This window comes from Tachyglossus aculeatus, chromosome 9 (genome assembly GCF_015852505.1).
Source record: "Tachyglossus aculeatus isolate mTacAcu1 chromosome 9, mTacAcu1.pri, whole genome shotgun sequence".
Taxonomy (NCBI): domain Eukaryota; kingdom Metazoa; phylum Chordata; class Mammalia; order Monotremata; family Tachyglossidae; genus Tachyglossus; species Tachyglossus aculeatus.
In genome coordinates this window covers 17,370,741-17,381,540 of record NC_052074.1, presented here as the reverse complement: position 1 = coordinate 17,381,540, position 10,800 = coordinate 17,370,741, and the positions used below count along the sequence as shown (strand labels likewise).

General features: G+C 45.5%; 1 protein-coding gene across 1 annotated transcript in view; it reads left to right on the top strand.

The window, feature by feature from the left end:
* Positions 1-1,506: 1,506 nt before the first annotated feature.
* Positions 1,507-10,800, top strand: part of JAG1 (jagged canonical Notch ligand 1) — a 38,279-nt gene continuing 28,985 nt past the window's right edge. Inside the window, exons 1-2 of the mRNA XM_038751507.1 lie at positions 1,507-1,664; positions 2,304-2,609. Of these exons, the coding sequence (XP_038607435.1) occupies positions 1,587-1,664; positions 2,304-2,609 (384 nt within the window). The 5' untranslated portion in view covers positions 1,507-1,586. The remainder of the gene's footprint in view (positions 1,665-2,303; positions 2,610-10,800) is intronic.

Here is a 10,800-nt window from a genome sequence, read left to right as displayed (position 1 = left end):
GTGAGCCCATCGTTGGGTAGGGACCATCTCTGTTGCCTACTCGCATTTCCCAAGCGCTTAGGCCGGTGCTCTGCACTCTGTAAGTGCTCAATAAATACGATTGAATGACTGAATATAGCTTTAATTCTATTTGTTCTGACGACTTTGACACCTGTCTCCATGTTTTGCTGTCTGTCCCCCACCCTTTTAGACTGTGAGCCTGTCGTTGGGTAGGAACCGTCTCTGTTGCCAACTCGCATTTCCCCAGCGCTTAGGCCGGTGCTCTGCACTCAGTAGGCGCTCAATAAATACTATTGAATGAATGACTGAATATAGCTTTAATTCTATTTGTTCTGACGACTCTGACACCTGTCTCCACGTTTTGTCTGTCCCCCCCCCCTTTAGACTGTGAGCCCGTCGTTGGGTAGGGACCGTCTCTGTCGCCAACTCGCGTTTCCCCAGCGCTTAGGCCGGTGCTCTGCACTCAGTAGGCGCTCAATAAATACTATTGAATGAATGACTGAATATAGCTTTAATTCTATTTGTTCTGACGACTCTGACACCTGTCTCCACGTTTTGTCTGTCCCCCCCTTTAGACTGTGAGCCCGTCGTTGGGTAGGGACCGTCTGTGTCGCCAACTCGCATTTCCCCAGCGCTTAGGCCGGTGCTCTGCACTCAGTAGGCGCTCAATAAATACTATTGAATGAATGACTGCATATTGCTTTAATTCTATTTGTTCTGACGACTCTGACACCCGTCTCCCCTTTTTAGACTGAGCCCGTCGTTGGGTAGGGACCGTCTCTGTCGCCAACTCGCGTTTCCCCAGCGCTTAGGCCGGTGCTCCGCGCTCAGCCAGCGCTCAGTCAATACGGCTGAGTGAATGAATGACTCTATTTTATTTGTACATATTCTATTTATTTGATTTTGTTAATATTAACAAAACCGTCCATCGCTCCCGCCCGGCCAGCGCCCTACCTGTCGCCTCCTCCCGCCCCTTCTTCCCCGCCCGCAGCGGGGCCGGGAGGGAGGGGGCGTGGCCATGGGGTGGGCCACGCCCCCTCATGAATATTAATAATGGCGCATGCGCCGCCCGCCGCTTCCCTCCCGTCGCGGCGGGCTAGAGGTAGCCGAGCGCTCACTCTACTCCCAGACGGGCTCTCCGGGTCCTTCTCTGCGGGAGCGGGCGGGCGGGCGGACGAGGTGCGGGACGCGCGCGCGCGCTCTATTGTGCTCCCCGGGACCGAGCGGCGGCCGCTTCTTCTCCTTTGCTTCCTTCCCCCTCCTTTTTTTTTTTCTCCCCCCCCCCCCCCCGCAGCCGATCTGAAAGGGAATAAAAGGCTGCGAATAATCCTAATAATAATAATAATAAAAAAAAGGAGGAGGAGGGAGGGGAGCAGAAGAAGAAATCAGAATAATAAAAGGAGGCTGGGCTCTTTTGCATTCAGGACCCGGGCGCTGTTGAAAAGCCTTTTGAAAAGTGGTGTTGTTTTCCAGTCGTGCATGCTCCAATCGGCGGAGTATATCAGAGCCGGGACGCGGCCACCGCAGCGGCAGCAGCAGCAGCCTTCAGTGTCTCCCCGACCGGCAGCGCAGGCTACGGGAAGGCGATGCTTTTACCAAGGACACGCACCCGGATTGAGTCCTCTTTGAGCCTGATCATTGCTTTATTATGCTTGCGGGTAAAGGTACGTTACACCCTTCTGTTCTTTTCAACCGCGCAGCGGGTTTCCTTTTTCCATACGAGCCCCCTATTTCTCCCGCTCTCCCTCTCTCAAAGGTAGATTGGTTAGTCGTTGCCCCGGGAGGGGCAATAACTCCGCGCACCTTGGACTTCTCTGATTGTTGCCCGGGCTTTTCTTTTCCCTCCGCTTGCTTCGCCCCTCTTAGGAATCTCCCTTCCCCTCTTCTGCATGGCCCTTGACTCAAGCGAATCAAACCGGGCTGGTGGCCCCGCGTCCTTTTATTGCTTTGATTTTTATTTTCCCGGTGCCATGCTCTCCAATTAATCCTAGGTTTGATAACGTACCCCGGCCTCAAAAATCCTTTCCGCCTCTACCTCGGTGAAAACTGTTGCTTCAATTTCATTTCCTTTTGCCGTCTCGGTTGTCAGATTGCTCGTGCATTCTTTAAGGACTTTTGGGTTCTTCATCTTTCGCATTTCGGGAAGTTAGTGGCCGCAGTAAAGTATGAACTTAACCGAGTTTGCCTTGGGTGCCTATCCCTCGGGGAGTGTCGCCGCCTTTATTTGTGTATCTCTCTCTCTCAAGAAAAGCAGGTGATAACTTTTGTTCCGGTACTCTCTCTTTTTGGGGGGGACTTAACAGGTGTATTTAGCCGCCGGACAGTTCGAACTGGAGATCTTATCCATGCAAAACCTGAATGGGGAATTGCAGAACGGGAATTGCTGCGATGGCTCCCGAAATCCGGGGGATAGGAAATGCACCAGAGACGAATGTGACACCTACTTTAAAGTTTGCTTGAAGGAGTACCAGTCCCGGGTGACCGCCGGGGGTTCTTGCAGTTTCGGATCCGGATCTACGCCTGTCATCGGAGGGAATACATTTAATTTGAAATTGAGCCGGAGTAGCGAAAGATACCGGATTGTGCTCCCTTTCAGTTTCGCCTGGCCGGTGAGTTCCAGCTTTGCTCCAACTTGCCCTCCGCGTTTTTTTCTAATGCGGGGTGTTTAAAGAAGAGTGTGTGTGTGTGTGTGTGTGTGTGTGTGTGTATGTGTACACATACACCCTGGGGAATTTGAGGACTTGGAGTGACTCGCAAAACCCCCAGGAGGATAGTGAGACCTCCACTTCCCTGCAAAATGGGGCAGCGGATTGGGGAGGTTTTGGGGGGAAGGGGAGAGCAATTGCCGGCTTGTTAGGCCATTCCTGGCCATGCAATGTCGGAAAGCGTATGTGGTTTGCGGTGACCTGGGACCGGGAAGAAAATCTCCTCCATCAATTATGCAGGAGGGAAGCACCGGGCCGATTGTAAAGTGTCATGCACATTAGAGTCTGGAATGAGGGCTCTCCCTTGGGATTAAAAAGGTCGGGAGTTCAGTTTCGGATGGGGAATTTTTTTTTTTAAACCAATTAAATCTGGTGCACGGGCGAAGGGAAAGTGCAGTTATCGCATGTGAACTCAATCCAAATTGGCATCATCCCGCTTCCCGTGAGCGGGTGGGGTGTGTCTCAAGGGCGGGCCTGTGTGTGTGTGTTGCAAAGGGAGGCTCTCTACCGTTTCCTTCGTGGAGAGTCGTGCGGGGCCGAGATTTGTGTCCGTGACCCCGGGGAGGTTGTGTTTTTTTTCGGCCGCCCCGCAGCTGGGAAGCAGTTCCCCCTCCGGAGGTCAGCAGCCCAAGTGTTCCCAGTTTTCCCACCCTTGGCCCCCGCCCCTCCCTCTCGGCGGTGGCCCACCGGCTGCATTTGCAGCGGTTCCCGGGCTCCTCCGAACAGCTGTGTTTGCAAACTCCCCGCTGAGGACCGAGCGGAGGGCAGGAGGTGGAGCCCGGGACCATGTGGTCCCGGACCCGCCGCCGCGGCCCGGGCCCGGGGAAGTGGCCTGGCCCCGGGGGAGTAGGAGGGGTCAGCAGAGGAAAGGAGATACAGCCTGCCCGGCTGCTCCCTCCCTTCCTCCTCCCCCCGCTTTTCCTTTTCCTTTTTCTTTCAAGTTAAGCCACTTGCATTACCGAGAGTTTTGGGAGGCTTCCACCCGCGACCTCTGCCCCCTCTCTCCGGTACAGGTTGTCCGTGGATCCCATTCCTTAAGATTAAAAAAAAATCTCCTCTCTCCAAGGTTGGGAAAGTGGGTGACTTTTTTTTTATTAATAGTGATAATTATCGGGACGTTAAACTCTTGGGGACCAATGGGGAGGCCTGGGTTGTTAGGCCCGTCCTCCAAGTTTCCCAAATCCCTTTCCCTTCCCAGAATGGGAGATGAGATTGAGTCCCGGCCTTGGTGCAGACAGCAGCCGTGTGGTCTGGAGGTGGCCTCTGCTGCCTCCTACCCGCAGCCTTCGGGGTGTCACAGCCGGGGATCGCCCCAATACCAGGAGCAAGGGTGGAGGGGAAGAAGAGGAAGGGATCCCTGGAAAAAGGGATTAGATAGGAATAAAGTCCATGTTTTCAGGAGACATTACAGAATGTACCTAACAAGTGGAATGGGTGTGTGGAAGCATAAATTCCCGTGTGTGTGTGTGTGTGTTTCATTGTTATCAAGTACACCGTCAGAGGGATAAAGAGGTTTATAAAAATCTCTTATTTTCGGCCCTGCCAAGGTAGTCCAACTATTATTGTGGGATTTGACCTTTTGTGAAAGGGTGGATTCCTCCTACGTGTCTTGGTTCTTCGGGTTTTAAATTCATTTCTTAGACGAGCCATTAAGTTCCGTTAACAGGATCATGGCCTTTTGGCAAGTTCGGTAGAAGAATGCCTTGTCGAGGACACCTTTTTGAGGAGGGTGGAAGGACTTGATAGCCGGGAGGACTGGCTTTAAAAGGCCTGGTGCGAAACTGATTAGATGTCTCCTCTGAGAAGACTAGCGATATTGGTTGTACTGAAAACTTAGAGACGCCAAACTTGGTGGAATGCATAAGAAATCATGAGTGGTGGACTAAAATGTCTTCTCCTGACCCTTCCATAGTGTCTCATCTAGACTGTCTGTCTTCAGAGTAGAAAATTTGATTTTTTTTATTCAGATTCAAGGCATAGAATGAATGACAGAATTCTGTGTTTTAACTTATTCTCCCTAATGTGGTCCATATGTCAGGAATATCTAACAGCACTTGCTCCATTAATTGGGAGAACGGACCTAAATTTTTGCTAAACTCTAAATCCATTTCCTCTTTAAGGCTAATTTTTGAAACTTGCTGTTCTCAAGTTGACTCACTTTAAACCTTGATAGGTCAGAAACCAAATGTGATACCTATTGCAACTTGGCAATATTGAATGGTACTATCTCCGTGTGCATCTGTGCTTATTAGCCCTCTGTTTGAGTGAGGGCTTTGCTCTGACATTCCTGCCTTAGAATTAGGAACATGAAAAAGCCTTGTTGCCTTGACTACTTTTTTGACATCTTTTTTTCTCCATGCCAAACTATTTCCATATGCCTCTTGTTACAGATGGCTTTAAGGCATTACCATTTTGTCTAAATCTTTCAGGCACTGGGTTACACTGGAGAGCACCTAAGTAGTGTCTGGTCATTTGGTGGCTTAACCATTTAAGTAGATGACATAAGTTGCAGCATTTAATTTTTTTTCCTCCAGTAAGTCACACAATTCACCATTTTGTAGATTTTTGATGTCCCTGGTGAGTAATGGGTGTGGAGATGGTGGGCTGTAAATTCATTTAAGTGATTTGGAGGTTTGAATAAGTTGCTAGGAAACAGGGCAGCAGACCAACACAAGGAAAGGAGTGCACCCAGAAACTTGCACCTGCAAAAGCAGCAGAAGGAAATAGAATAAACTAATTGCATTTCTAACAAGTGACATAGTGAGTCAGATATTTGGATACTTCTCCTTCATATCCTCTAAGTCAATGCAGGTTACTTGCAGTGTAAAAATACTCTTAAATTTAAATAAGCTAGCAAAAAATCTAGCCAAATGCAATCTGCCAAAAACACCTTGCCTGGACTTGGCATATATATACCTTTTGGAGTACGGACTGACAGCATACACGCTGACGTACTTTCATTTAATACAGTACATGTCCACTAAAATCTAATGGGAATGATTTAGCAAAGCTATTTATATGCATGATAGAGAATCCACATCCATTTTATTGGCGTAAGGGGAAAAGATAGAGACAAGATTGAAGAAAATGACTTATTCAGGGTAAAGTTTGGCTGTATCTTTATTTATGTAGCTGTCTCTTGAGAGTGATGTTTGGGTCAGTCAGCCCATGAGCGTGGAGCAGGTCAAAGTTGGCAGTCTCATATGCATAGAGCCCATTTCTAATGGCTTGTTCTGAAGAATTAAACCGTGGTCCCTGCATTCATTTTTAATGTAGCCCTAATTGCAGACAGAGCTAAACTGCTTTTATGTTGAATTTTAAAGAAAATTTTCTTGCACTTCTTGTCCTTCCCTGATTCCCTTTCCCATCCACCTTGGGGCCAAGAAGGCTTCAACTAAACTGGCTGTCTTGATCAGCTTACTGGTGTTTCTGGAGATGTAAAAGAAGCTTTTAAGGCTGGCATTGGTAGTGGTAATTATTCTAATTCATTTTTAATAAGCATCCACTAGCTAGGGTTCAAAGCTGGTTTTGGAGGTGTGGTTTCATTTTAGTGATTTATTTCGAAATGACAGTTCCTAAACTGCTTATCTTTTTGCTTGATTGTGTGTATAGACTCTAACCTCCTGAAAAATACTACCTAGACACTACAGTCCCATATATGTTGATTATCGTTTTCAGAGTAGTAAATTTTAACATTTCCTTAAACAATTTAAAATATATAAATGTTATGAATTTGAGGAGAAAATAGAGAAAGCCTGTGAATGTATCAAAATCCTAATGTTAGGCGGGTACAACTTTAACTGGACTCAGTATATGAACATTGGAATGTGTTATGTTATTTCTCATCTTGCTAAATCACTTCCTCTTCTTCTTTGTCTGTAGTGCAGTTGTTTGATATAAGCCATTATTCAAAGTGAAGTTGCCTGTGCTAAATGATCTTCTGGAATGTATTAGTAACTAAGTCAAACTTTTTACAGGAATTAAGAGTAATGTCTCAATTTGATACCCCAGTCAGTCCTACCTTATCCTTCCAGCCATTAAGAACTGGATCATTCTTCAAATCTAAACCCATTTTATTACCACTTAATTGGCATGCTACGTATGGGCAGTAATATCACTATTTCCCATAACACTTGTTCAGATGCCTTTCCGCTTTCCTAACGGATTAAAAAAGGGGCTTCCATTCAAAAGCTGATGGATGTGCTGCATTCTTCTAAATCCTTTTCTCTAAACACATGGAAATTTGGCTTTTTTTTTTTTTAAATGAGCTGAGTCTTGCATTTCCCTTCCCAACTTCAGTCAAGGGAATAAACTGACATTCTGATATCAGAACTTCCCAGGTTCTTTAGAAGAGCCCATTTTAAGGAACACTGTCAAACCAAAGGGTACTAATACCTTTAGAGGCAGCCAAAGCTTCTAATAAAGATGTTTTTCTCAAGGTACTTTATGAATGGACTTTAGAAAAATTATTTGCAAATGATGGCAGGTTGAAGTTATTGCCATTTTAAATGGTGAATCTGGAATAAGAAAACATGTGTAAATGGAATTATGACAAAATGCTACCCATGTCTGCTCTTTCTAGTCATTCTTAACCCCAAGTTTCTCTTACCGGTTCAGATGTTGGGAAGGCTGTTAGGATGCATCTGAATTTGAAGTTGTGCAAATTCTAACCTTGCCCCTTGTCTTAAGTAGCGAATGATAAGAAGGCCATGTAGTCAGAAGTAATGTTCCTTGGCCTTCTAGTTGAAGGCAAAGATAATAGTAATGATGGTGTTTAAGTGCTTATGTGCAAAACACTGTTCTAAGCGCTGGGGGCGATACAAGGTGATCAGGTTGTCCCACCGGGGGCTCACAGTCTTAATCCCCATTTTACAGATGAGGTAACTGAGGCTCAGAGAAGTCAAGTGATTTGCCCAAGGTCACACAGCAGACACGTGGCCGAGCTGGGATTAGAACCCATGACCTCTGACTCCCAAGCCCGTGCTCTTACCATTGAGCCACACTGCTTCTACTGTCTCAAAGGTGCTTTGAGACAAAAAATGTAGTCATGTTGCTTATTTCCATTTTAACAGCAAGGATCTCATGGTCCATGTTTTCACAGGATAAATTACAACCATTACTAGTGTAGGGTATTTAGATGAAATACAAAAATGTAGTTAGAAGTGGTTGAAGAGGTTTGTAAATAGTCAAACATTCAGAGCCCTTTACCAGCTCAACCCAGTTCTCATGCATTTTAAGGCCTCTTGTTCAGGCTTGCTCCGTGTGAACCTGACTGTTGTGCTTGGCTGGCTACTAGCTATTCTCTCTATTAACCTTGCCACCCTTTTGTAACTGGCGCATTTAATTATCAGTGGGATGGCTTTACACAGGTAGGAGTAATGACAAGCAGTCGGTAATCATCTTTTTGTGAGGATTTTAAGACTGGACATTGGCATTTGGGCCTCAGCCTCTCTGGTGAGAAGTGGGAGTTTCTATGAGAAAAATTACCTTGTAGCCAGGTACAGCATTATTGAACAGTCATGCACCCCACAGCTGAAATCACTTCCAGAAACTAAGTTCCAATAAAATTGGGATGCTGTATGGTTAAGATTATTTTTTTCCCTCCCCCCCCCCCCCCCCCCCACCCAAAAGCATTGTTAGGTTAATGCATGCTAGTTTGGTGATAGAAAACATTGTAGTCTGGCCACCCAGACAGAAACAGTGACTGCTAATATTAACCAAGAACAATAGTGTGGCCATACTGACTGCAGTGAGGATTACAGAACATAATGGGGCCTATCCAAAAATAATGCTAATACAGGACAAGCAACAGGAAGCAGCAGTAGACTCAGCAGAGCTCGGCTCCCAGACAGACCGAGGACTTAGTGCACACAATGGTAACTCCAGCACATTATGTATTCACAGGATGCTTGTTATTCCAACAGGCTTGCCAGATCAGAGTTCTGCCTAGTTTATTGGATGCTGCTTATACATAGTTTGGAATAGCGGAACTTTTGTGTCCTTCATCATTGGTAAGAGAGGGACAGCTGAAGCACAGAAGAGTTCTTGACTTTAGTTTCTGGTTTGGCTAGTGCTCTTGAGACGAAAATGTTCCTGACAGCTGCTAATACAATTACATTTGTTTTTACATCCCCTTCTTAATGTGGCAATGAAGTGTTTGCCACTCAGCAGTGCCAAAGAAAGTGTAACTTTGCACGTTGACATGCAGAAGAGCATTAGCTCTCACGGTGCCAAATAGTGGCACATAGTGGAGAAAAATTGGGATGTGTGCTGCAGGAAGTGATTACATAACCGTGAAGGTATGGCATTGGGTATGATGGAAAGGCTTCGGAGGACCAAGTGCAGTTTTACATGGTGAAACTTTCAGTTTGCCTTGGGAAGATTACTGTAGAAATCAGCCACTTACCCTCAAGCAAAATGCTGGGTTTCCATTCTTGGAAACTCTTCTTCTGTTCCACCTTGGACTTCTACACCAGACTGTCAAAACATGGCACTTAGCAGCTTCATGGTCGCTTGTCACCAATTCCCTTCAGCTGGTTGTCCACTAGTGTTGTATAATAAATAATAATAATAATAGTGGTTGTTAAAGCTTACCATGTTCTAAGCACGATACTAAGTGCTGAGGTGGATACAGGATAATCAGATCAGACAGTCCCTGCCCTACTTGGAGTTCAGAGCCTAAGGTATTTAGTCCCCATTTTACAGATGAGGAAACAGGCACAGAAATGTGACTTGCCCAAGTTCACTCAGGCAGGCAGTGGAGCTGGGGATTAGAACCCAGGCCCTCTGACTCCCATGCCTGTACACTTTCCACTATGCCATGCTGCCTGCTCACCTGTTTACTCCTTGAATTTAGGCGTTTTCTCACAATAATCATTCATATTAGCTTTGTGGATTTGTTCACAGCTAACCACCCTAGCTCTGCCTTTAGGGTGCTGTTACTGGATAATCTGGAAAAGGTCATACAGCACCATTATCCTTTTATTGATTTTTTTTTTTCAGATGAAGAGGGAAATAAGCTTGAGAGCAGAGGTGGTGGTGGCTATTAAGCACCAACAGCACACTTGAGGAAGGTCAGAGCAGGCCTTGAGGACTTTCTCTTGTTAGTCTTGGCATTGATTACATCAGCTGTCCCACTTTTTCTTAAAGTAGCCTCATTAATAAATTCTTTACTCTGTATGGCTTTCAAAACTCTTAGTGGCTAATGTCATAGTGGTGTATTGCTTATAATTCTGCCTAAGTTGTGTCCCTATTTTCATGGCTCAGTTATGAAATTTTGTGTGGACAGAGTACTTGTAGATTTCTTGATTAGAGTTGGAGTATTAAACAGTTAAGGTTTGATGTCCCCTTTCAAGTCAGCTCTTTTCTCCCTCAAATCTGACTCCTGGTCAAGACTGGATTTACAGTGTCTAATTGGGTGTGACTTTACCATAGTTGATTGCTGATTTGTGTCCAGGGCCTTGCTTTGATGGAATAAGGTGTGTGATTTGGAATTTTTGTGTCTGGATGTGTATTCAGAGATGTGCAGAGGTCAGCGGTGGGCCTGGGAAAAATTAAACTTCCTCAGTGCTAGCATTCATTCCTAAAATATCTTAATTGGTGATCTGTAGTGTGAGGTTGATGGGGGAGGGTGAGAACACTTAAAGCATAGGTTATTCAGAGATTAATTTATGCAAGGGTAGCCAGTGGACTTTGGAAGAAGAGATTTTTTTCAACTTTATCCTCTAACCATAATCCTAAATGGCAGTGTTGGGGCAGATACCGAGGTTCACTGGGGTAGATACAAGTTAATCAAGTTGGACACAGTTCCTGCCCGACATGGGGCTCATAGTCTAAGTATGTGAGAGCTGTCAAGTATGAGGTTTAATAGAATTATTGGATATCCTCCTGATGACGAACCACCTTGCTCGGGTGAAGTTTTTTTTTCTTTTTTGATTCATCATTTACGTGTAGATTAATTAATGAAAGAAAATGTGAAGTTGCCAGTTCTTGAAAATTGATCAGAAGGGTCTGTATAGATGCTAGTAGATTCAGGATTTTGGCATTCACTTTCCCTCAGGGAGGGGCTCTGTTAGTAAACAACCTAAGAACTTTA